At 39.1% G+C, this 24,337-nt stretch overlaps 1 protein-coding gene across 2 annotated transcripts; it reads right to left on the reverse strand.

Moving 5' to 3' along the window:
• Window positions 1-811: 811 nt before the first annotated feature.
• On the reverse strand, window positions 812-23,718 carry LOC110175006 (putative monooxygenase p33MONOX). Of its 2 annotated transcripts, none has more exons than XM_055148328.1 (9): window positions 23,558-23,718; window positions 20,877-20,993; window positions 20,721-20,793; window positions 14,731-14,906; window positions 14,297-14,408; window positions 11,532-11,659; window positions 9,241-9,344; window positions 8,837-9,012; window positions 812-4,998 (listed from the first exon to the last, which is right to left on the reverse strand). In XM_055148328.1, exons 3-9 carry the CDS (start codon window positions 20,743-20,745, stop codon window positions 4,790-4,792), a joined length of 930 nt encoding a protein of 309 aa, XP_055004303.1. In that variant the 5' UTR covers window positions 20,746-20,793; window positions 20,877-20,993; window positions 23,558-23,718; the 3' UTR covers window positions 812-4,789. The 2 variants fall into 2 exon arrangements, with proteins under 2 accessions (XP_055004303.1, XP_020796778.1); XM_020941119.2 differs by having other exon boundaries at window positions 812-5,001; window positions 23,558-23,717.
• Window positions 23,719-24,337: the final 619 nt, after the last annotated feature.

Below are 24,337 nucleotides of genomic sequence, written 5' to 3' on the forward strand. Positions count from 1 at the left end.
AAGCTTTGAATGTTCTGGCCCCACAGTACGTCATCCAGATTAACACCCCGCACGTGCGCTGGGGTCCAAGGTCCAGCTCCAGCTCGTGGTCCCCATAACGAGACTTAAAACCAGGAGGACAGCCAGCCCCAAACTCTGGAACACTCTGCCCCTCCACGTCCGAACAGCCCCACAGTGGAGAGTTTTAAATCTCGTCTTAAGACCCACTTTTATTGTCTGGCTTTTAACACCGCATGAATTGCGTGTGCCTGTTTTTTTCTGTTCTTTTCCTTTCCTTTTCTTTTTTTTTCATTAGATTTTTTATTTATTTTTAATGTAATTTTATTTTTATTTAATTCATTTTCATTTTATTTGTACTTATTTTTATTTTAGTTATTTGTTTTTTATCTATTTTATTTTTTTAGTACTGCTTTTATGTATTGATTTTATTATTATTTTATTAGTTTCCTTATGGTTGAAACATAATTTTTTATTTTTTTTAAGTAATATGTTTTGCTTTGCTCGGTGAAGCACTTTGGAAACTGTTGTTTCTAAAATGTGCAATACAAATAAAGTTGGATTGGATCTCAGTGAAGACAAAAAGCTGATGGCAAATCCTCTGTTATCTTCAAATCCCAAGTACCATAATTTAATTTGTTCGCAATTAGTTCTTAAGCATTGACCTAATTAGATACTCATTTGATCGATCTGAACAGGACAAAAAAGGTGAAAAAAAAAAAAAAAAAAATCATACTATTGCCCACGTAATTAAACTAAAGCTTTGAGGAATGTGGTGTAGTAATCTTACATTAAATAAACATAAACAAAGCCAGTTTTTTTGGAGTTCTTCTCTAACATTTATTTCAGATTTGGCAGAGAGAGATAGAGATTTTTTCTTTCTTTCTTTTTTTTTTTTGAGACACACTCAAACTTAATATCAACAGTCTTACTTGAATTTTTTGCTATTTCTGGATTTGTTACAATTGGACAAAAAAAAAAAAAAAAAAAAAGAACAGAACCATCTGCACAGAAACACAAACATTCAAATTGTGACTGCACTTCATGTTTTAACAGTTTTAGGAGGAACATTTAAACTGCTATTTTTCAAGTCGTATGAAAACACAATGTTGTTCAGTATTATTTGACCTCTTTTTAACACATCAAAACATTTATTTATTTACTTGAGTCTTATTTTTTTTCATTAACCATATTGCATGAACTTTCAGATTTAAACTGAAACAACATAAGTGCAAAATCAAAAGTCAGTCAGTGGTATAAATACAACATTAAAGCTGCATTGTGTTGCTTTTCTGGTGGAGGGTCTGCCAAATTCGTTTCTCCGTGGAAGTGTTATTGCTTTGTCTGGAATTTTTCACCTTTCTATCGCCATGCAGACCAGACCAGACCAAGTTACGGCTCAGATCTGTGCAGAGGCGACTCCGCTCACAGTCAGAATGTGTTTTTCTATGCACTTTTGAGCTTTAAATGTAAAGTAGAGCTGTTTAATGTCACACTGTGGAACATTCCAGGCAGAGTGACGGACCCCAAAACCAAAAAGCTACACAGTGCACGTTTAAATCACACACATTTTAAAAACTTAAAACATTTAACTTAATAACAAATGACCTGTAGAATGAGGAACTGTTAACACACTTTTTAGCCGGCGTAACAGCTCGGTGACAAAAAAAATAATAAATTTCAATCAATATCATCAGCAAATTCAAAACTCACAAAACACTTGGCTGGAGAAAAAAATAACATTAAAACGAGCCAAATTCTATTAAGAAACCAAATATAAAACAACATGGAACAAAGATGTGCCCATTTACCAGATATACAACAAATAATTTTTTCACAATCGCCACTAAAAAGTCCATCAGTCTAATATTCAGTCAATTTTTTTTTACATTTTTGTCACGTTTAGTCACTCTTACTCCCATTATAATTTCACACTATATACTTTTATTTCAGCTGCAACTTCGAGATCATATGAAAAGCCTATAAGCAATAATATATGCAAGAATATTAGGTAAACTACTACTTAAAACGAGGTTAGTAAGAGAAAATAGAGCTATAGATCTGTAAGGAATGACCCAGTATTTATGATCCTTTTTAACTAAACTAACCCGTTTACTGACCAAAACGTTAATGCCCCTCATGCTTTGTCTTATCTTACACATCCAGAAATCTTTCAACTAAAATGGTCCATATTACGCAATTTTCTGATCTGTTTTTCTGATGTTGTTTCCTCATCGCAAACAGTCCTGGATCTTTGGACAAGTCAGTTTTGTGTAATCTAGGACCTTCTCATGCGTTACGTATCATTCTTACCATTTGTTTTTACTATAATGACCGACCAAACTAAAATGTTCCAGCACAAGTTTCCTGAGAAAAAAATTCTGGCTTTGTAAATTAAATTACAAAGCGAAGAATTTCCAGATGTTAACTAAAAACCATCAATGTGTTTAACGAGCAACTGTAACATGGAACTAGTGCAAAGTGCATTTTACAACAAAAAACAGAACTCATTATCCTGCACGTACGTAGCTCAACAGTGACCGCTTCAATTTTCCGTTCATTTTTACCCATAGACTTTTGGAAAATTAAAATCTTAAAAGATGCATCTTGTCACTTTTCTTTTCGCGGAGGGTCTGTCACGTGCGTTTCTCCAGGGAGATGTTTGTTGCTTTGTCTGGAATGTTTCACAGTAAAGCGTTACACTTTTCTATCTTCACGGAGACCAAACCAGACCAAGTTACGGGTCAGATCTGTGGAGAGGAGACCCCGCTCAGAGTCAGAATGCTGGTATTTTTAGATATTTGAGCTATAAAAAAAAAAAAAAAAAAAAAGGAGACCGTAGCTCATTTGGTCGAGTGATTATCCACTGATCAGAAGTTTGGCGGTTCGAATCTCGCTCTCGATGTCAGGCTGGTGGTGCAATTCCACCTCCCACAGATGAATGCCGTCATTGTGTCCTTGGGCAAGATGCTTAACCCACTTTGCCCCCAGTGTCTGCTTGATGATGATGATGTAAAGCAGTTTGAGAGCCTTGAAGGTGGAAAAGCGCTATATAAAAATGTGACCAGCTAATAAATCTAAGGTAGAGCTATTTAAAGTCATACTGTGGAACATTCCAGGTATAGCAATGACATATCCATAGAAACAAGCAGGTGACGGACCCCCATAGAGCACCTTTAAAACACAAGATTCACAAGTGATTTTAAATAAAATAATCGATTCTTTAGTAACTCCATTTGTTACCACAGAGCTGATCAGCCCTCAGCTTTCAAACTTTTATACTGTTCATTTTTTCCCCAGAGACTTCCAGAAAAAAATAATATTAAAAGAACCCTATTTAAGATGGGCACGTGAACTCTAATTCTGTAGGGCCTGAAACGTTGCACGGTTTGTCCTAATAAATCTCACAATTTGTAAGTAAGATGTATGTGGGATTTTTCTCTATGTTCTTGAAAAAATGAATGGGAAATTTTGTTCCAGAAGCAAAGGGTAGGGGTCACTGTTGAGCTCCATTGGTTCTCTTCATTATCTTCATTATTAGGTCCCTATTATATCGGTCCTTGTAACTTAAAGGTGCATTGCGTGACTTTTCGGGTCTTGTCTCCATGGTGATGTTGTTGCTTTGCCTGAAATGATCCATGGTACGACACTAAACACGCCCATCTAGATTTTATTTATTCCGAGTGTTTCTGTAATAATTCTCTCTGTGAATAGTGGTGTTTAGTCTCTACTGTGAAACTTTCTAGACAAACCTCTATGAAGACAAAAGTTCAGCAGCGCACCTTTAAAACGCGCCATAAATAAGACAAACCATAGAACGTCAAAACACCAGAGACGCTGCAGGAACAATGAGAGAGAGAGACAACAGTTCAATTCAATGGACCATTAATCACAATATTCAACATTTGGCAAAGCTTTTTTTTTTTTTTTTAACCAAACAACAAAATAAAATCCTTCTGAAAATGAGCAGAGACCCAGAAGTCTGCAGGCTGGCAGTTTGGGCAACACACTAACCTGCTTTGCCTGTGTTCAGATGAGATAGTGGTGGAGAGAATTCTTGTTATGGATATTTCAGTTTCTAATTTATGCTTTTTCCATTGTTTTGAGGTTTTAAAGTGTGCATGTTCTGTGTCCTTTCTCAGATGAGGCAGGAGTAAGTATTCTTCTAATGAGTATGTATAATTATCTGGTATTTTAGGTTGGAAATGTCTCCAGGTGTTAGAGAAAAGGTCCATTATCCAGCTGTATTCTTCAGACAACAACACAGATTCAGCAAATGAACAACTTTTACCTGTGCCCATCTCAGTCAAACATTAAAGAGCCCACATTACGCTGTTTTCTGATCTGTTATCAAGTCGTTCCCTTGTCACAAACAGACCTGGAGTCGTGTTTTGTTTCATTCACATGTTTACCTCACAAACTCTGCATATTTAGGCTGATTTCTTTTCTCAAATGGAAAAATACATTCTTTTTCAAATCGTGACGTCATGTGGTAAAGCAGGAACAGCCCCGCTGTCTTTTTAGACTCCATACACCTTCACACATTTGGATAATTTCAGCCAATTTCTACTGAACAAAAGGTAAAGAGTCCCTGTTCACTTGAAAACAGACCATTCTGAGCTTTGGAGAATATGTGAATGAAACAAAACACAACTCCTGGCATGTTTCTGAGGAGGTCATTATAACACAGCTAACAGCTCAATTTTGCGTAATGGAGGCCGGTAGAATTTTGTGGTGTCATTGATGAGATTCGATTGGAGCGAGGCGTGTCTCGTGTCGTGCCAGGCGAACCTCAGAACCCGGATGGCGTGAGGATATTCATGTCCCGGTGCTTGAGCTTGTGGGGCCTCGATCCCTGCTTGCGGCCTTCCACGGTGGGTATTTCCAGCTTGGGCGGGTTGACCTGCTGAGGGGTGGGGTCCGCGAGCCGGGTGGCCTGGGACTTCATCACCTCCATGGGGGTTGGCTTCTGGGCTCCACGGTACGCCTGCAGAGCAAAGCCTGCTGGGAAAAGTGAAGAGGAGATTTGATTACTCTGTTTTATCAATGAGAAATCCTGTTTTAATGAAAGGATTTTCTTCACATTTTAAACACAACTAGGGCTGTCGTGGTTCGGCAATTTCTTCTGCGGTGTGGTATAGCAGCTCAACAGTACCTCCTGTGAGTCCCGGGTGAGTCCCGGGTGAGTCCCGCATTAGACCCGCATTAGACCCGCATTAGACCCGCATTAGTCCCGCATTAGTCCCGCATTAGTCCCGCATTAGTCCCGCATTAGACCCGCATTAGACCCGCATTAGTCCCGCATTAGACCCGCATTAGTCCCGCATTAGCCCGCATAGACCCGCATTAGACCCGCATTAGACCCGCAATAGACCCGCATTAGACCCGCATTAGACCCGCATTAGACCCGCATTAGACCCGTCCCGCATTAGACCCGCATTAGACCCATTAGCCCGCATTTAACCCGCATTTGACCCGCATTTGACCCGCATTAGACCCGCATTAGACCCGCATTAGACCCGCATTAGACCGCATTAGACCCATTAGCATTAGACCCATTGGACCCGCATTGGACCCGCATTAGACCCGCATTAGACCCGCATTAGTCCCGCATTAGTCCCGCATTAGTCCCGCATTAGACCCGCATTAGACCCGCAATAGACCCGCAATAGACCCGCATTAGACCCGCATAGACCGGATTTGACCCGCATCAGTCCTGGGTTAGTCCCGCATTGGACCACGCATTAGTCCCGCAATAACCCGCATTAGACCCGCATTAGACCCGCATTAGACCCGCATTTAACCCGTGCATTGGACCCGCATTAGTCATGTAGACGCGCATTAGACGCGCATTAGACCGCATGGTGGGCTTCAGTACTGCATTGATTCGCATTGGACCCGCATTCCCGCATAACCCGCATTAGACCCGCATATAACCCCATTTACACTATTTTCAATTTTTTACCCGCATTGTAGTCCCTCATTAGTCAAACAGACCTGGAGTTTGTTTTGTTTACCCGCATTACACACGCATTAGACGCGCCAGCTCGCTTGGACCCGCATTAGACAAAAAAAGACCCGCAATGGAATTAGAATCCGCATTAACCCGCATTACCCGGTAAATTAACAAAGCAGACCCGCATTATATACAGAAATTAACCCGCAACTAAGAAACAAAACAACAGAATTACAGCATTTGTGACCCGGCTTGGACCCAATTGGACTTGGACCCGCAAGTGGACGCAAACCCACAAGTGGACCCCAAATTAAACCACATTAGCCCAAACATTAACCGATTAGACCCGCATTAGAAACTGCATGACCCTTTAACTCCACACACCTTCACTAGAATCATTTGGATAATTTCAGTTCTGCAATTGCCGATCTTTACTGAAAAAAAGATTTAAAAAGTGCTGTTAATTTGAAAACTACCGCACCACGACATCACAAGGTGGAACAGAGCGTTTTGAGGATTACTTAAACATGTGTGAACGAAACAAAACACTCCAGGTCTGTTTTTGAGGAGGTAACAGCATTAGAACATGACTTAAAGCTCACAAGAGTACATTTTGCGTAATTCAAGAGATATATTAAAATAAGCATTAAATTATGACAAAACCAAAATTCCATGCATTTCAGAGCGTCCCTGTTTAGCAGAAGGTTTTGTCCAGCTACACAGTAAACTGGATATTTGGTCAAATCAAATTGTAATTTAGACGCAGTACATTTTGGAGCTGTAAGATTTGCAACAGTGTTAAACAATGGGGATTTATCTCACTTCAGGTAGTTTTTAAAAAAAAAAATTCAATCTCTCTGAAGTAGTGCAGTAATTAATTGTACAACTAAATATATATATATTTTCTTTTAAAACTAAAACAAGTTCTAGTCTTTGAAATAATGCAGCTCAAATTCAACAAAGCCAAGTTCCATTTTACCCCTGGTTTAGTAGTCCTAGTTATGGTACTTCTTGTTATAAATCTGGTTTAAGAAAGTCATACATATTTTCTTAAATGGTACTGAAAAGTTTTAGAACAAATGGGCACTGTATACACTGTCAATCATGTAAATTGTTAAAATACAAAGGAACATTTTACAGTGTTAAGAGAAGAGACCCCAACCTATCATCAACAACACAGCCCTCTGCTCTGTCCTCAGCACTTCAGTGTAAAAGGCATTAAAAGTGCAGAACAGTTCATTTGTAAACAGGCTCATATCAGCCGACACAGATGTACGTCACCTACCTAAAGCCATGCTGGAACATAGAATTTTAACAATGTCCAAAAGCTCCCAATTTGCTTCATGTGCTCGTCCATATGTCTGACCCACTGTGCTCTCGCTCTGTCACGTTGGAGACTTAATATTCTCATGTAAAAAAAACAACAAAAAAACTGGAGTCTAAAGGTCAGCTCCACCAGGTAAACAACACAAGCGCAAACCAGCCTTGACCGACAAACTCGACAAACAGGTAAAACACACAAAAACATTAAAACCTGACAAACAAGAACTGTAAATCCCTCTTTTAATAAAAATTTAAAGCTGAATTTTTAAGTTCTAAAGAGATTATTATTACGGTAATGCTGCAGGCCTTACTCTGTTTAACACATATTATTGAGTTGGTTTTGTTCACTCATCTGTGTATCATTCACTCCAAACACCAGGAGCCCATCAGCTGATCGCCCAAACGTATTTCCATGACAACACGTTTCAAGTGAACAGAGCAGAGTGAACAGAGCTATACACACGGTGGTCTTCTCTTTTGGACTAAATGCACTGAGGACTTGAACGCTGGTGACAGCAGAGAAAAAGCTTTTTACAGGACACACAGACAGACCCAAGCTCACCTACACAGACAGAAGCAGGAGGAGATTTGACCCAAACTTCCTTGTCTGACAAATATGTCAAACAGCAGCTCTGCAGTAGCCAGGCTGGCGCCACCTAGTGCCTCCGCTCAATTTAATTTCTCTCCAACGACTAGGTCAGGAATCAGAATACACTATACGGTTCTCAAAACCCCAGAAGTGTGAGTTCAGGCACCAGCCAATCAGTGAAGAGACAGACATTCTGTGTTGGCAACAATTCCCAAGATTGAAGATTTAAAACCGGAACAAAGAGAATGTTTGTTGAATTTTATCAAGGGGAAAGATGTTATTGTTCTTCTTCCTATAGGATTTGGAGCATTACATACGTCACGACCAAACAGCAGCAATTGGTTAAATGAAAAAAAGTACCCGCCTACCGTCGAGCGAACAAATCCTAATGCTGTGAGGTCAGACTGTTTCCACAAAGTGAAACTGGCTGATGAATCAGACTAGCTCTGCAGCACCTATTCATACAAATATACATCTATACTATAGGAGTGGAGTCGGAGACCTGCTGGAAACTCTGAGCTTTTACTGTGGTTCAGAACGAGTCTGGAGCAAATTCTCTTCTACATCGACTGAACTTTAGTGACAGTGTGAAGTCGCCTGGTCATTTTACGTAAATTATAAGGATTTATATTAAACAACAGCAGAGAGAAGGAGTGAGTTACCTGAATATTTAGTATTTTTTGGTATTTATATGTAAAAGCACAGAACCTATCTGCATATATATGAATGAATGAATGAATGAATGAATTTTGAACCTTGGGTATTTCAGTCCTTGTTGGAAAAATCTGATTTTCAAATTGTTCAGCCCTAATTGACAATTTCAGAAAAAAAAACCCAAAAACAAACAAAACAGTAAGTCCAACCTAAATTCTGTTTCTCTCTTTTACATTATGAAATAAGCTGCTCTGATACTGGACTTTAGCAGGAATCATCTAACACATGTTATACTAACCCACTTCCTTGGTGTTTACCTGCACTGGTGGCCTCAGACCCCACATCAGAGGTGGACTTGTGTACTACTGGCCGTGGACCAAACACACTCCACCGCTCAACAACGCCCCCTGCAGATTCCACAGGGCCAAGGTCCACACTGGAGTTTGAGCTGGACGTGATACTGGCCTCAGAGCCAGCGCTTTGGAACCAACCTCTGCAGAAGCACAAACACAAACACAAACAGGTTTAAAGGTCCTGTGTTATGCAAAATTGATTCTTGTGAGTTTTAAGCCAAGTTATAATGTTGTGACCTCCTCAAAATCAGACCTGGAGTTGTGTTTTTGTTTTTTGATGAGGAAACAACATTATAACAGATCAGAAAATAGTGTCATATGGGTCCTTTAATTTTTATCAGTCCAAAGTGTTTTTCCAGTTAGTTTACCTGCGCTGGTGTCTGGGGGAGCTGTGTGGAGTGGTGGATGGAGTGGACTGAGTGGAAGAGCTCTGTTTGTCTTCTCTGGGCTCAAGGCTCTGAATCTGCAGCTTCTACAAAAGGCAGAGAACAATGCTACCAGATTTTCAAAAGAGAAATAATCAGCAAAGCATTTGAAAAACGGCCAACAATAATATAGTAACATCCTGATGTGAGGAAATACGCCAAAGTTCTCCTGGTTGTTTACTTTGTGAACACAGGGGCTACTTGTCGGCTGTGACCTGTGCCAAAACAAGCACAAAGGCAGACTCCATTCAGCAGAGCCAGTCTCCAAACTGACCAGTCACTGACCAGTAAACTTCAGCTGTATCATGTGTTACTTCATTAGTTTACATTTCAGTGTGTAATTTAGTGTCCATAGTTCATGAGCTGCAGTTTGTGTGTCACTATGGCACTTTTTTTTAACTTACATAATTTTTTTTACCTTTATTTAACCTTCTTCATATTATTATCTTATTCTAATGATCAAATGCAATATATAATCATATAAACTAGGGCCGGGCACGTTAACGCGTTAACTTTGCGTTAACTAATTAAGTCATTAACGCCGACAATTATTTTAACACTGTTAACGCAGTTTTTATTATTTATTTATTTATTTTATTGTAAAAGTCTGTTTCTCACTGGCTTTTATTTTGAAAAAGTCCACTAAGTTTGATGTCTTTTCTTTCAACTTTTTTCACTTTTTTCTGACCACGTGAGATGCAACGTGTCCGAACCTCCGCGAGCCGCGGGCCCGCAGGCTCCAGCTCTGGCCACGAGTTCGGCCGCAGGCTCCGGCTCCGACCGCGGGCTCAGCCGCGGGTTCGGTCGCAGGCTCCGGCTCTGGCCGGACCAGCCGTGCGCACTGAACTGAGCTTGTTTCTTTAGTTCAGCGCTGCAGGGAGAGTCACCGATTTACCCAGATACCATTGGAAGAAAAAATGTGATTGGTCCATTTCCATTTCATTATATTAACCCTTTGTTTCCTAAGAAATATCAGTCCAAGTTTATAACACTGGTCTAGAAATTATTACTAGTGTAGTGTTCATTACTCACGGCATAAAAAATATTCAATAAATATATTAGTAGTACAAAAGTCCATTCAATATTTTTTCTTGAGCCTTCAATGAATACCTTGAAGGCTCTGATGGTTCCCCTGTGAAAGAAATGATGTTTGCACAACAAATGTTTGGCTCTTTCATTTACATTTCCAATAAAAGAGCACTATACTCTACTTTTAATTCATTAATTGGTTTTGCGTATAACATGCGATTAATCGCTCGAACTCATGCGATTAATCACGATTAATTTTTTTTTTTTTTGCCCAGCCCTAATATAAAACATAATTCATTCCTCCCCATGTTAATTAAAGAGGACCCCACAGTCTCATTTAAGGAGAGACCTAACACGTTTCTCTGAAATACTTCATAACCAGGACAGTTAGGAGCAGAAATAAAACCCACAGTGGTAGTTCAGTTGCCTCAGGAGCGGCTCCCCTGGGGGAAGCACATTCATTATTCAGCTCATCTGTTCATTGCTGTTCACACCCCCCGCTCAGGTGTGCAGTTATTTCATTATTTATTTTCATTTGCCCAGTCTGCCCAGTGGTGACTAGACCCTAGATGCCCTTCCTGTGACTCAGTCCTGTCCTATGGACCCAGACCCTCCCTTGGATGAGCCTTATCTTATCCTTTTCTAAACTTTTGTTGGTTAAAATAATGATCTTGTTCTGCCCTCAGAGCACCGCTGTATTGATTTTAAACTGAGTTGAATCATAGTGATATCAGTATTTTAATGGCACAGCACCTTCTTATTTATCTGAACACCTTCAGCTTCTGTGGTTGGACCACAGCTGTGGAAGGGCCAACTTTTACTCATCAGAACAGCACAGTCACTGCAGCACTTTAAATCTCTACAAAAGACACACCTTTTCTCATTGGCGTTTAATATAAGTTAGAGGCAGTGACTAGTGGGCTTTATAAAACTGTGTTTTTATTTATTTTGAATACATATACCATTTTTGTATTATTGTTGTTCAGCACTCTGCTTTGGCTGTTTTAAATGCTCTAGAAACCTGATTTGATTTGGTATTATTTTACCACATGGTGTTATACTACTTCCAAAACACTGAAACAATTCAGGAATCTTTTTCCTTGCTCACATAAGTTTCTAGTATAAAAGTTAAATAAATATGATCTGCATTAGTATTATCATATATTTATATAACAGTGTGTGTAAGTGTTGGTGCTGGTTCTGACCTGCAGGGCCTCGGGCAGGCGGTGGTGGTGTTTGGTCTCCTCTGCGGTCAGGCCTTTGTGTGGAGTGTAGCCAGTGTCACTAAGCCCCGCCCTCTGCTCGAACTTGGACATGCTGTCATGGGTGTGTTCTGAACAAAAAAACACAATAATAGATCAGATTTAAAAGTCTTACACAAGCAGAAGTACACTACCATTCACAAGTTTGGGCACACCCTCTAATTTAAGGTCTTTTTCACACCGCTAGTTCGATTGTTTGGTCCACACCAGGCAAAAAAATTGTTATTATGTAGCAGATAGACTCCAGTGTGGTCCGCTTTCACACCGACAAACAAACCAAAATTGGTCCGATTGACGTGTCATCAATGTTTATCTTCCGGTAGAAATAAGCACCAATTTTCACACACTATGGAGCCACACGTACGCACTTTCGTACTTGCTCTTATCTTCCTATACTATCTTCTCTGTATTAGCCACTGTTGGCAAAATATCCAGTTCGAAAAACGAGTCACGGCTGCGCCTTGAGACCAATGTAATATTGCACTGGAGTCGGCGAAGGAGTATAGCACGTCACTTCAACCAGAAGAGACGCGCGGTTTTCATGGATATGGTCATGTTGACTACACGTAGACTGTTCCAAAGACCCACAAGGTAGGTAGGTTATGTCTATGGCTTTTACTGCAGAATCGGTTATGCTGTTGGGCCAATAGACTACAGGACAGTTTCGCATTGGCAGTAAATGAATCTACATGTAAAATTACGGACTTAATAGTCTAGCCTGTTATTATAAATTAAAGTATCCAGCTGTGTTCTCGCTGATCCTGTATTAGGCTGTTTAGTTTTATACATATATATTGAAGAGTACTATCACTCAGGTTTAAGGACTGTATAGGTGTTAGCTCGGATTGTGATATTCGCCCTGGAGTGCCGGTCAGGACATAGGAGACAGGATGCAGATGGTGTATTTAGAGGGTTTAATGAAGCTCAGGCAACATCGCAGAACATTACTGGTTGTATGTGTGGTCTATAAAGAAAAGAATAAACAAATAAAGTTTCTGTACTACAGATTACAGTAATAAAGTAAAAGGTGTACAGGTGTACTGCTAAGTATATAACAAACATAAATAATAAACATGGATGGACTAAATAAAAGCACACAATAAAGACATAATATAACTATAAGGAACATACACGGCATGACACACGAAAATAGCATTAGCGTCTAAGCCAAGCTAAGCCAACTCCCTTATAAACATAACTACACAGGTATTATAGGAACATGAACACATCCTGACTGACTGATATTGAGGTTGATATATAGTGTTGCCAGTTGTACTGAAGAAGATACATTCTCTTGCACCTTGCTGTTTTTTTATCCACACTGCCTCTTAACATGTAACATGTCATAACAAAATCACTCTGTAATGGCACATAATTATATCTCCCTCTGCCTTTGGGTAGCATGTGTGTTTGTATGGATGCCATAGGGCAGTACAGAGTAGTATGTGTATTTGTATGGCATAGTGTAGGGTAGTATAGGGTATGTCTATGTATGTATGTTTGTTTGTGTTTTTTTTTTTGTCTGTGTGCCTTGATATGTATGATACTTTAAGTATTTATCTAATCTATCTATCTTATAACATGAAGGCTAGGCTTACGGTTGGCTTGAGTCTATAGTAAATGAAAGAAGCACAAAACATCCTAAAACACTGCAACGGGGTGTTTTTTGATTATTAATTGCACAAATGCTCACCTTTAGATGTTATTATTACCGACATTATGCCATGCTTAGCCTACTCAAATAGAACAGCAGGACTACTAAGCAAAGTGGGAAAAAAAAGACTCACCATCATCAACATCTGGGTCACTTGGAGGGTTAAATCCGATGAGGCAGTAAGTGATACCGGCATAGGCTCACGTTCATCATTTTCCACTACATCCACTGGATCGACGACTGGCTTCGTGCCCAATATTTTTTCGAGTTCATCAAACCAGATAAATTTGTCCTTTTCTTTTCCACTACTTCCCGTTTTCTTCAGTTTATCAAGCACCTGTATATACTTCTGTCAAAGTTTTTTTTACTTTAATACGGGACTGCTCTGGAGACCGATGAAAGCCCTTCTCCCTCATCTGTTTGCTAAAAATCACAAATATTTCAATATTCTTGTGCGTTGACGATAGTTGTTGATTGATGTATTCGTCTGCCCAGATGTCCATGAGGGCTTGAATTTCTTCAGTGGCCCACGTGTTGCCCCGGTTCGCGGAGGTTTGACCCATATTTTCTTCTTTCACCACAAACAGGAAATGAAATAATATAGGATCCCCTCCCATGATGCATTTCGAGTAGTTTGTTTGGACCTACAGTCTGTGGTTTGGACCCGGGTTCGCATTCACACCAGAGGAACCGCACCAAAGTTGGTCATTTGGTGCGGATTCAAGCGAACCGAGACCACCTCTTTTTGCGGTCTCGGTCCGCTTGATTTGGTTCGGTTCTGAGTCCGATTAACGCTTTCACACCAACGCAAACGAACCGAATTAACCACTTTTGGTTCGAATGGACCGTTTGGTGCACACCAAATACTGTCGGTGTGAAAACACTCTAAATTCTTCTTTCTTTACTTTTACTACTTTCAACATTTTATATACACACAGGAGAGAAGTAGTAAAAGTAAAGAAAGTTGAGATAGTGAGAAGGAGTTCCAAACTTTTGAATGGTAGTGTAAATGTTCACAATTGTTGTCATCCTATAGATCTGCTGTATGTCTTACTTGTGATGATGGAGTTGACGATTAAAGAGGAAGCTTTGGTTTTCACTATGGCAGGGGGCCTGGGGGGGGCGCTGTCTAAGGCAGAACGAGTAGCTAAACTGGATTCATCCTCCTGAAGACAAAACAGTTTCAGTCTGAATTAGGTTAAATATGGCTTAATGTAGTGACACAATTAGTAGAAAAAAGAAAAAAAACACCTAATATGGCTTTAGATCTGACTTTGCATTAATTAATTAATTAATTAATTAATTAATTAATGCATTAATAAACTAAAGACAACAACAACAAAAAAGTCTAATAATCAATACTGGAATGTTAAATCCATCTGTGAGAAGGGCATCAGCAAATTTAATCTTTTATTACCAATAAAAATAAAAATAATTCTACAAAACTAGCCAGCCAAATCATTTTTCTAAGTCTGGTTTGGGTGTGACCTCTGCCAGGTGAGTGAACTTCCTCTCTGGGATGACGGGCCTCCTCCACAGGTTGTTGATGCTGATGTCGTGCGGGGGCGTGGACATGGGCGCCTCCAGGTTGTCGTCGTAGCTCAGGGCGCGTCTGGTCATCCCGATGGGCAGCTTCATGCCGCCCATGCCACCGCCTTCGATCGCTATGGAAACAACACACAAAATTTTAAAAAGACATTATAGTCCAGCGTGTACAAACACTGCGAGACCTTATTTACATTAGACAGATGTTCATATTTTTGGTGGAACAGGCCCGTGGGTAATATTTACATTATAAGTGTCAGTTTGTGAGTTCTGGAAAGGAATCAGTCAGTGATTCACAAACTGTGGTACAGGTCCCTCCAGGTGTACGCAGAAAGACCTACGGAGGTTCGCAAGTGCCATTTTGTCTCTATTTCATAAGAATCTTTATCTCCCATGTTAGTCTAAACCAGGGGTGTCCAAACTCTTTTCATCAAGGGCCACATCTCTAAACACAGATGAAGCAGAGGGCTGATCGAGGGCCGTAGACTGATGCTCAATACAGTGAATACTTAAAATATGTGCATATTTAACACATTACAATGAGCCATCAGTCCTTTATTCATGCTAAGATCGTTAAAACCACACACTAAACATTAAATTTTAACTTTATCAAGGTAGATTTTCAAAAAACTTGCAGTAAAGTCAATTTTTAATTGATGCAAGGTAATTTGGGCCAATTCACCTGGAAGCCTGAGGGTTAAGAAAAATTTGTCTGAGGGCTGCATTTGGCCCACAGGCCATAGTTTGAACATGTCTGGTCTAAATGTTTTAAATCTGTTAGCTAGGAAAATGTCTTTGAAAAATGAGAGACCTGCTCAAATACTACCCGTTATGAAGTATTAGTTATAACAGGTTATCCCCAAGTTTGACTACCCTAAATTTAAGACTTTTTAAAGACCATTTTACCTTAAATGAAAATTAAGACCAACATCACACTCATTATGCGAGTGAAAAACTCCAGATCCAATTCTAAAAGTGACCATTACTCACTGCTTCAAATAACAAAAAATACTTTTACTATAAAATCTCATTTAGAACTCATTTATAGTCATATGCATTCCTTGTAAAATAGCCAAAAAATCATTCATAACTTACTTCTAACAACACAAAATAAGTATTGTTTGTGCATTCTCCAAATTAGACGTTCATTCTTGTTACATGATTTCAGGGTTTTTTGTTTTTTTTTTGTTTGTTTTTTCTTTCCTCCCTTTGTTTAACTGCAGCCCAGTTGAGTAAACAAAAAAAAAACAGGCTAATGAAATTTAAGACCTTTGTGAAAAAAAATAAGACCTGGGCAACATAATTTAAGACCTTTTAAGGCCTTAATTTAGGAACATGAAATTTAAGATCTTTTTAAAGACTTTCAAGACCTCGCGGCTGCTCTGTATGAGTTGCGCTTTGCCATTACACTTTTAACTCCATGATGCTTGAGTTAAAGGTGCATTGTGTTGCTTTTCTGATGGTGCTTTTCTCCATGCATATGCTATTTCCTTGTCACGAATGTTTCACAGTATGGCATTAAACTTTTCTATCTTCATGGAGACCAACCCAGACCAGGTCACAGGTCAGATCTGTGGAGAGGCGACCCCACTCACAGTCAATGTCTGTTTTTCTAAGTACTTTTTTTTGGCTTTAAAACCATCTGTAACTGATGTAAAGTACAGCTGTTTAATGTCACACTGTGGAACATTTCAGGCAGAGCAGTAGCATATCCATAGAAACAAGCTGATGATGGACCTCAACCGAAAAGTTACATAGTGCATCTTTACTGGTCAATAGCAGTAAGATGCACACACATAGAATACAATAGCATATATTGTGCTTGAACTCAAGGGCAGGACTGGACAAAAAGCTCTAAACACACAACTCATTTCCTCTTCCTTTTGCTCTTTGTTCGTCATTTATAAGTTTCACAAAAAACAACGTGCAGGTTCCTGAACCTATTATGTTTCCACAGAAAACTCCCTCATTCCTGAGTGCATAAGCTTGTAGCATGTGCAGGAGTCTGATGAGAGTCCTGTGGGCCTGACTCATGGTGGATTCTTAAAACAGCTCTAAAATCAATGAGACACATGCTTTAATAATCTAAAAATAAAACTAACTATTATGTTTTATATGACGTGTCCTCAGAGACATTTTGAGTGGTTTGGAGTAAGAGGAACATGGCTGGTCATCTCAAAAATGTTCACACTGCTGTATGTCATCAACACACAGAAATCTGTGCAAAAATAAAACAAACAAACATAATTTCCTTATAAGTTAAACATCTATTCAAGACCTTGAAAGGGTTTGTCATTGTCTTATCCAAATTGGGTGAACTCTGGACCCGATTTACTGCCCGGTTCTCGGTAACATCACAGAATTACCTGTACTTATTACACATTTCCTATGTCCAACCAGGAAGTAAATTATAACATTGTTCAACTAAAGGAGAGGGAAATGAGAGAGAAATGTGTTTCCAGTGGCAACTAGATTTAAGTAAAACAATATATCCTTGAAATGGTAGAGATCTAAGTGTTTTCACTTGTTTACAAATTACTAGAGCCCGACCGATATGGATTTTGTTGTGGCCGATATGAAACTGATATAATGGGAGTTGGCGCTGCCGATAGCCGATATAATCGCCGATATATTTAGTGATGTAAAATTCACTGTAAATCTTGAATTGTTTAAAAAACTTAGGTTTGGCTCTAGTGGATTCTAAATTGGGTTTATTTAGGCAACATTTATTGTTATTCTGACTCTTTACATCATATTTACATACAGTAGATTGGCCTAATGGCATTTTTGCATCTTTTTCTATCTACTAGTGATGGGTATTCCAGTTTTGTTTTTTGTTTTTTGGAGAATCGTCTCTTTTGGCTCGGCTCACTAAAGCAGCTGGCTCTTTCGGCTCCCAAGCGACTCTTGAGATTGTTTTGTTGCAAGCAGGACTAAACCAAAACTGGACCAGGACTGAAAAAGGACTAAACCAGGACTAAAACAGATTTAAACCATGTGTAAAACAGGACTAAACCAGAACTGAACCAGGACTGAGTGTCGGGACTCGGTCTCTATCTCTCTCTCAAGCCCAAGATTAGTCCTGCTTTATTCATTTTATGCTGAACTGCAGCCAAATATGCACTTTTTTTTTTAATCCTATGCACACGCATATTTCTGAAAGTTTCGTTTTCAGCCGCTGCTGCTGTCAAACTACGGGTCTACATGCAGCTTGAAGAGAAAAGAGAAAACACGGCTCCCAATAAGAAGCATGCTCCCGTCGTTCACTTCAAAGAGCCGGATCTAAGAGCCGCTTCGATCGCGACCGACCCATAACTCCTAGCTAGTAAATAAACTACCGCTATTAGCCTTTAGCCGTAAAAACGTGCGCACCGCGGTAGTTAATTATATGCATAAATGTGGATCATTCACACGTCTATTCACAGTTCATTTACATATCAATACTGGTCCAGTAACAAATGTACGGACAATATAGTCACTTTACAATAGGCCAATAGAAAACAGCCTGTTTATGTGCGGGAGCTACAGCAGCTAATCGCTAACAGATAACCTAAACTAGCTTCAAAATCGATGTATTTCCAACACTCACCGCTCACACAGGCTCCTCCTCACATCACAAGTCTGAACTAATAAATGTCCTTTTAATCCAGACTCAAACCGATTGTCCATAAAAAGAATATAATCTCAGTGTTGCGCACGGCTGCGGGTGTAAACAATAGCACGTGAGTGAAGTGACGTGACTCTGGTGGTGTGTCCAGGGACAGTACGGACACAGACAAATTACACCGTAAATAAATACTGATGCGGAGCCACATATTAGGACATTTATCTGTCTATAAATTGGATTAAATGAACATAATGTAGAGAGTCTAAGCTTTATAACGAGGTATAAAGTGAAATACGGCCCATATCAGCAAGCATATCGGCCGATAGCCGATATGTCTCCTGTCTCCAGGTGCCCATATTGGCCGATAATATCGGCCAGCCGATATATCGGTCGGGCTCTACAAATTACCCACATAAAAGTCAAGATAATAGAGAAAACAAAAGCTTTTTTTGTTTTTGTTTGTGATGTGCAAAAATAGAATATTGAGTATATCCTTTGTAATGAATGTTATTACTTTAATTACATTAAAAACAACAGAAATGCCCAAACATAATATTATGGTTGATTCACATTTTGTAAGTCTTTGTAAGTCTTTATTTTTATAGCATTTTTCACAGACATTTTTTTGTCCCCAGAGACGCTTTACAGAGCATTATTCAGCATTATTCATTTGCTCTATACCTGGTAAGCTACTATTGTAGCCACAGCTGCCCTGGGGCAGACTGACAGAAGCGCGGCTGCCATGCCAATTGGCGCCATCGGTCCCTCCGACCACCACCATCACTGACACACACACCACTTTCATACTAGGCAATGTGGGTGAAGTGTCTTGCCTAAGGACACAATGATTGAATTGACTGTATTTAACTGACCTTGACTATCAACTGTTCTGGAGACCTGGAGCATGTTCTGGGTTGATGGGGGAAACCGGAGCGCCCGGAGGAAACTCATCCAGACACAGGGAGAAACATGCAAACTCCACACAGAAAGGCCCGGGCGACCCGGGGATCAAACCCACAACCTTCTTGCTGTAAGGCATGAGTGCTAGTCACTCAGCCACCGTGCCGCCTTTTTGTGAGATTTTTTAACCTCAACCAAGATGTTTAAATAAAATACCGTCTGCATCAGGAGTGTGTTAAACTGAGCCTGTTAAAACTGTTATGCAGAAAATGTAAAAAACAGACAAACAGGGCTGGACTTGGATGAGAGAGTGATGGAAAAATCAGGTGCCAGTGGTGCAGCAGTGGCAAAAACTGTTATTGTATCCTTAGGCAAAACACTTCACCCACATTAGCTAGTAATAAAGTGGTGAGCGTGTGAGTGTTGGTGGTGGTCGGAGGGGCCGATGGCGTAAATTGGCAGTTAAGCCAAAGATGTTCATTTTGTCTTCTTATATACTATAGGAGGAACGCTCCGTCATCACGGTTCATGCTGTCCGTGCCTCGTTTCCTGATTTCGATGGCCTCCCTGATCCAGCGTTTGAACTTGTTGTTTTCTGATCCACAACAAGATCCTCCTTTCACACACCTGGGACACCCTCCTCCAGAGAACACCGGACGACGGGAGGTGTGGTCAGTCTGGGAGACCTGCCAGGTCCATCAGGCTGACCACGCCTACAGGAAGCAACAACAGCTGATATACGACACGTCACCACCAACACTTCTGAAGATGCAGCAGCAGTCGAAACATGTCAACAAAGTAAATACACTTTACTGTATTGTCTTTAAAAAGAACCCAAGAAGTTAAAGTAAATAAACAGTCTCGCCGGTCTGCCCCGGTGCAGCTGTGGCTTCAGTAGTGTCTTATCACCACTGAGTGTTGAGTGAATGAATGATGCTCTGTAAAGTGCTTTGAAAGACGCTATATAAATGCAAAGAATAATTAATACATTTTTGTCCATATCACTAACCCTTAATACTGCCTTCATATATTGATTTTTTATTTTTTGTATAATTAAATGTGATAAAGCATTGTGCATGTTTCATTAATTCTATTTCAGATGTCTTTAATATCATTTTCTATTTTATTTAAAGTATTTCATTTTACCTATATGTTCTTGTCCACCTTTTGTTCTTTTGATTATGCACCATTCTTATATCTTTCCCTTCATATACTGATTTACACATGAATATTGCAACTTTTTTTTTTTTCCTTGTACAGTCTCTGGTGACACGCGTGACCAGGTATTGAATAAGCCAAAACTTGCACTTGTATTTAAAAACAAACAAACAAACAAACTCTTTCCTTCCCAACCTCATTCTCACATTTACTGGCACTGCATATAAAAATAAATTGCAACATTTTAAACATTTCTTTACCAACTCACCAGGAAAATCACTAGAGCCGGCCATTCTTTCGGGGGTCAAAGGAGTTCGATCAGATCAAACGAGGTCGGACGTCTGTGGACACATGACAGGACTGATTAAACACACACATGAATGAATGCCTGTATTTTTTTGTTCTTATTTAGTGAAGCTTGTACCTTATTGTTGTGAAGTGGATTGAAGAGGACAGCAGCTGAGGTTATGTGTGTCGGTCAGAAAGAGAACACAAAGCACTCTGGTGATGCATCGTGGGTAATGAGCCAGGCCAGATGTGACTGTCAACACAAGAAAAAAAAAAGAGAAAGAAGAAATGACGAGAGGTTACTGGGCCTGTTATGAAAAATACTGTAACAACGTCAATACATTTTAGATAGAACAAAAATTTTTGGGGGTCAGTATTTATTGTGGGGAGTTTTTCTTAGTACTAGTGAAAAACTATTTACTATTTTTCTATTCTATGGTGAGATTTGAGCTGTAGAAAGTTAAATTATGGAACTTTATCACTCATTACAAACACAAAATACTTAAAAGGTGCACTCTGTATCTTATGGTGGAGAGTTCATCATCAGCAGCTTCTCTCCTTGGAGATGTTGCCTGGAATGTTCCACAATATGGCATTATACTTCTTTATTTCTACGGAGACAGCAGGTGACGCCATAGGGCCAGGCTATTTGTCAGATTTGTGGATAGGCGAGCCCACTCACAGGGAGAATGCACGTTTTTAAGTAAATGAAAAACATGTTATTGAGTATTTGTATTTCTCTCTGGCTCTTGGAGAGGGTGGACGTGTTTCTCTCCTCTCCTGCTCCATCTTCTCTTCCCGTTTAGCCTCAGTGTCTCTGTTTTGTCTGGTCTAGTGTCTTTATACTTTGAGACTCTCTCCGCTCTGCTCTCCAAACCCAAATTAACTATGGATTCAATAACATGGTCACTTGATGCAACTGACATAATTTTTTCTACGAGAAACTGAGGAACGAGCGAACCGGGCAAAACTGGCAGATCGTGTGGCTGGCGTCTCTCTCCGTGGTGGACAAAGAATCTACATCTACATATTCAGAACCATGATTACAGGTATTTTGCTGATTAGATCAGGCATGGCTCTGATTTTTCAAAAAGTTCAGATTACTGAGGTGGCTCTTCAACGCCCCACTTGGCCGCCCGATCTAATTTAAAGCGGAGGTAAAGCTATGAACTCATGAACCGAGCCGTATTTTGGAAGGTTGAGCTGCCTCGCACCGCATGTTGGAAAACGGTGCGAGGAAAATGGAAAAATTTTATGTTAACGGTGACTGATTGCAGAATGGACGGGACTTTGGCCTTGGTTTAAACCTTGATGAAATGTGTAATTGTTTTTAATCACTGTAAGGCGTTTTGTGTTGAATTTTTGTATTAAAAGCGCTCTATAAATAAAGTTTGAGTGATTGATTGATTGATATGTTTGATGGAAACATTTAATGCCATATCGGGAATTCCAGACAATGCAATAACATCTCCATGGAGACAAGGAGATAGTGGATCATACCCTCTACCAGACAATTTACACAACACACCTTTAAGTGTTGTTAAGTTCTGTTATTTATTTATTTATTTATTGCAGGTTTTTTTCTCTCTCTCTCTCCATTGTCTGCTTTCTGAATGCTATTTTTTATGTTTTTTGTATTGTTCATTTCTGTTTGTAGAGCATTTTATAAACATTATTTTTAAAAGTGCTTTATAAATAAATATGTATTTATTATTATGATTTATTTATATCTGGTCACCCTAAACTGGATGAAAAAGTATTCTAAGTATTCAGAATTAAATACATTTTCAAAGTACTCTATTCATCACTGGTCTTGCATTTGAGATCACAACAGCTGTTTTTTTTTTTTTTTCCCACTAAAATCTACCAAACATTATATTTGTAAATGCATTTGCTCTGGCTTTGCAATAGAAGTAGAAAAACGTGCAAATATAGGCTAAAAACACAATAAAAAAATACACTTTAAACGGTATCAGCGGCGGGTTTAAACCGGTTTAAACCAGAGGATGAGAGAGACAGAGCTCTTGGCCATTACGTAATCCGCCGCTGCTGCAATAGGGGCTGCGCTGATGGATGAAAACAAACAAGCCGTGTGTCAATGAAACAGCCAATAATCATTAAACTCTCACGCGATAAACATGCATTACTTTGCGTTTTTCAATTATACCACTGTAGTTAAATGACAGCTGTTAAAATTTAGATTAAAAAGGTCAACTCAAAACATGACATGACACGTATTGGACTAGTTTGACTATCCTCCAAACCTTTGCATGACCTCACTGCATTAACTTCGTATTATTACGCACCAAAATCCCAATAGTATTAAGGAATGCACAATTGCAACCACCACTTTCGACTATTCTGTACAAACTTCCAAGCATATGTCAGTAAATTAGTACTTTTAAAATACATAATAATGTGATTTAACTGTTCTATGTTATCTGTAAACTCTTCTACTTTATGGATGAGAAATTTGTTAGTTAAATGTGACGTATTGTGCGTGTTTGTCACTTCAAGGAATCGTCAAAGTGAAACAAAATGTTCACGGTCTATATTAGAGCAAAAGCCAAAAATTTAAAAAAGCAAAAGCGAAATTCAAAAAACCGTTCAAGCTGAATTCAAGTAAACATATCAGGGTGTCGTAATGTGTTAAAATTACGTACGTGTCGTTTTGTTTAACAGTAGCAAAGCGTCGCGTTGTAAAATTGTAGTTTTCTCAGACGTGGTTTGGTGTGACAGTGGAGACGCTCCACATAACGGGGTTTGTTTGCCACGTCTTTTCGATGTGTGAACTAAGATGGAGAAGAAATGTCTTACCAGCGGGAAAGGCGGATCTATAGCGACCTCTCAGACGTCTTTGGCCCACCAATGTCGACTATATTCGACGGTGAAGAGGAGAACATTTGTAGGGAAGCAGCCATTATTGTGTTGGCGATAAATAATAAAGACGCTTCCTCGAATAAACGAACTGAAGCGTGGCTCTCGTTTTGTATCGCGAGAGATGAACGCGAGAACCTTCTGGTGGGGACATTATGCCGATTTTAACCTTTTAATTTCGCGTTATTTAAAAAAAATATATATTAAAAAATCCAGCTAAATAATTTTGGTAAATATTAGGACGATATAAAAAAATATATCTATAAATTGATTGTCAGGATAAATGATCTTCGCGTAAAATTAACAAAACCCTTCCGGTGTTGTTGTAACTGGTTGCTAGGTAACCACAGATAACCATGTCTATAAGTACAAGGTTTTAAAATGGATCCACAACTTAAAGATGCACTGTGTAACTTTTCTTCATATGGAGGTGTTATTGCTTTGTCTGGAATGTTCCACAGTATGATATTACTTTTTTTTTAACTCATGGAAACCAAACTTTTCTTTTCTTTTCTTTTCTTTTAAATTAAATTAAATTAAATTAAATTAAATTAAATTAAATTAAATTAAATTAAATTAAATTAAATTAAATTAAATTAAATTACATTAATTACATTTTATTAGTATTAGTGTTAGTATGGGTATGGGTATGAGTATTAGTATTAGTATTAGTATTGTTTTTTTGTTTTTGTTTTGTTTTGTTTTGTTTGTTTTTTTCCT

Source organism: Boleophthalmus pectinirostris, unplaced genomic scaffold (assembly GCF_026225935.1).
Source record: "Boleophthalmus pectinirostris isolate CB_2022bp ecotype Guang Dong unplaced genomic scaffold, ASM2622593v1 HiC_scaffold_12, whole genome shotgun sequence".
NCBI lineage: Eukaryota > Metazoa > Chordata > Actinopteri > Gobiiformes > Gobiidae > Boleophthalmus > Boleophthalmus pectinirostris.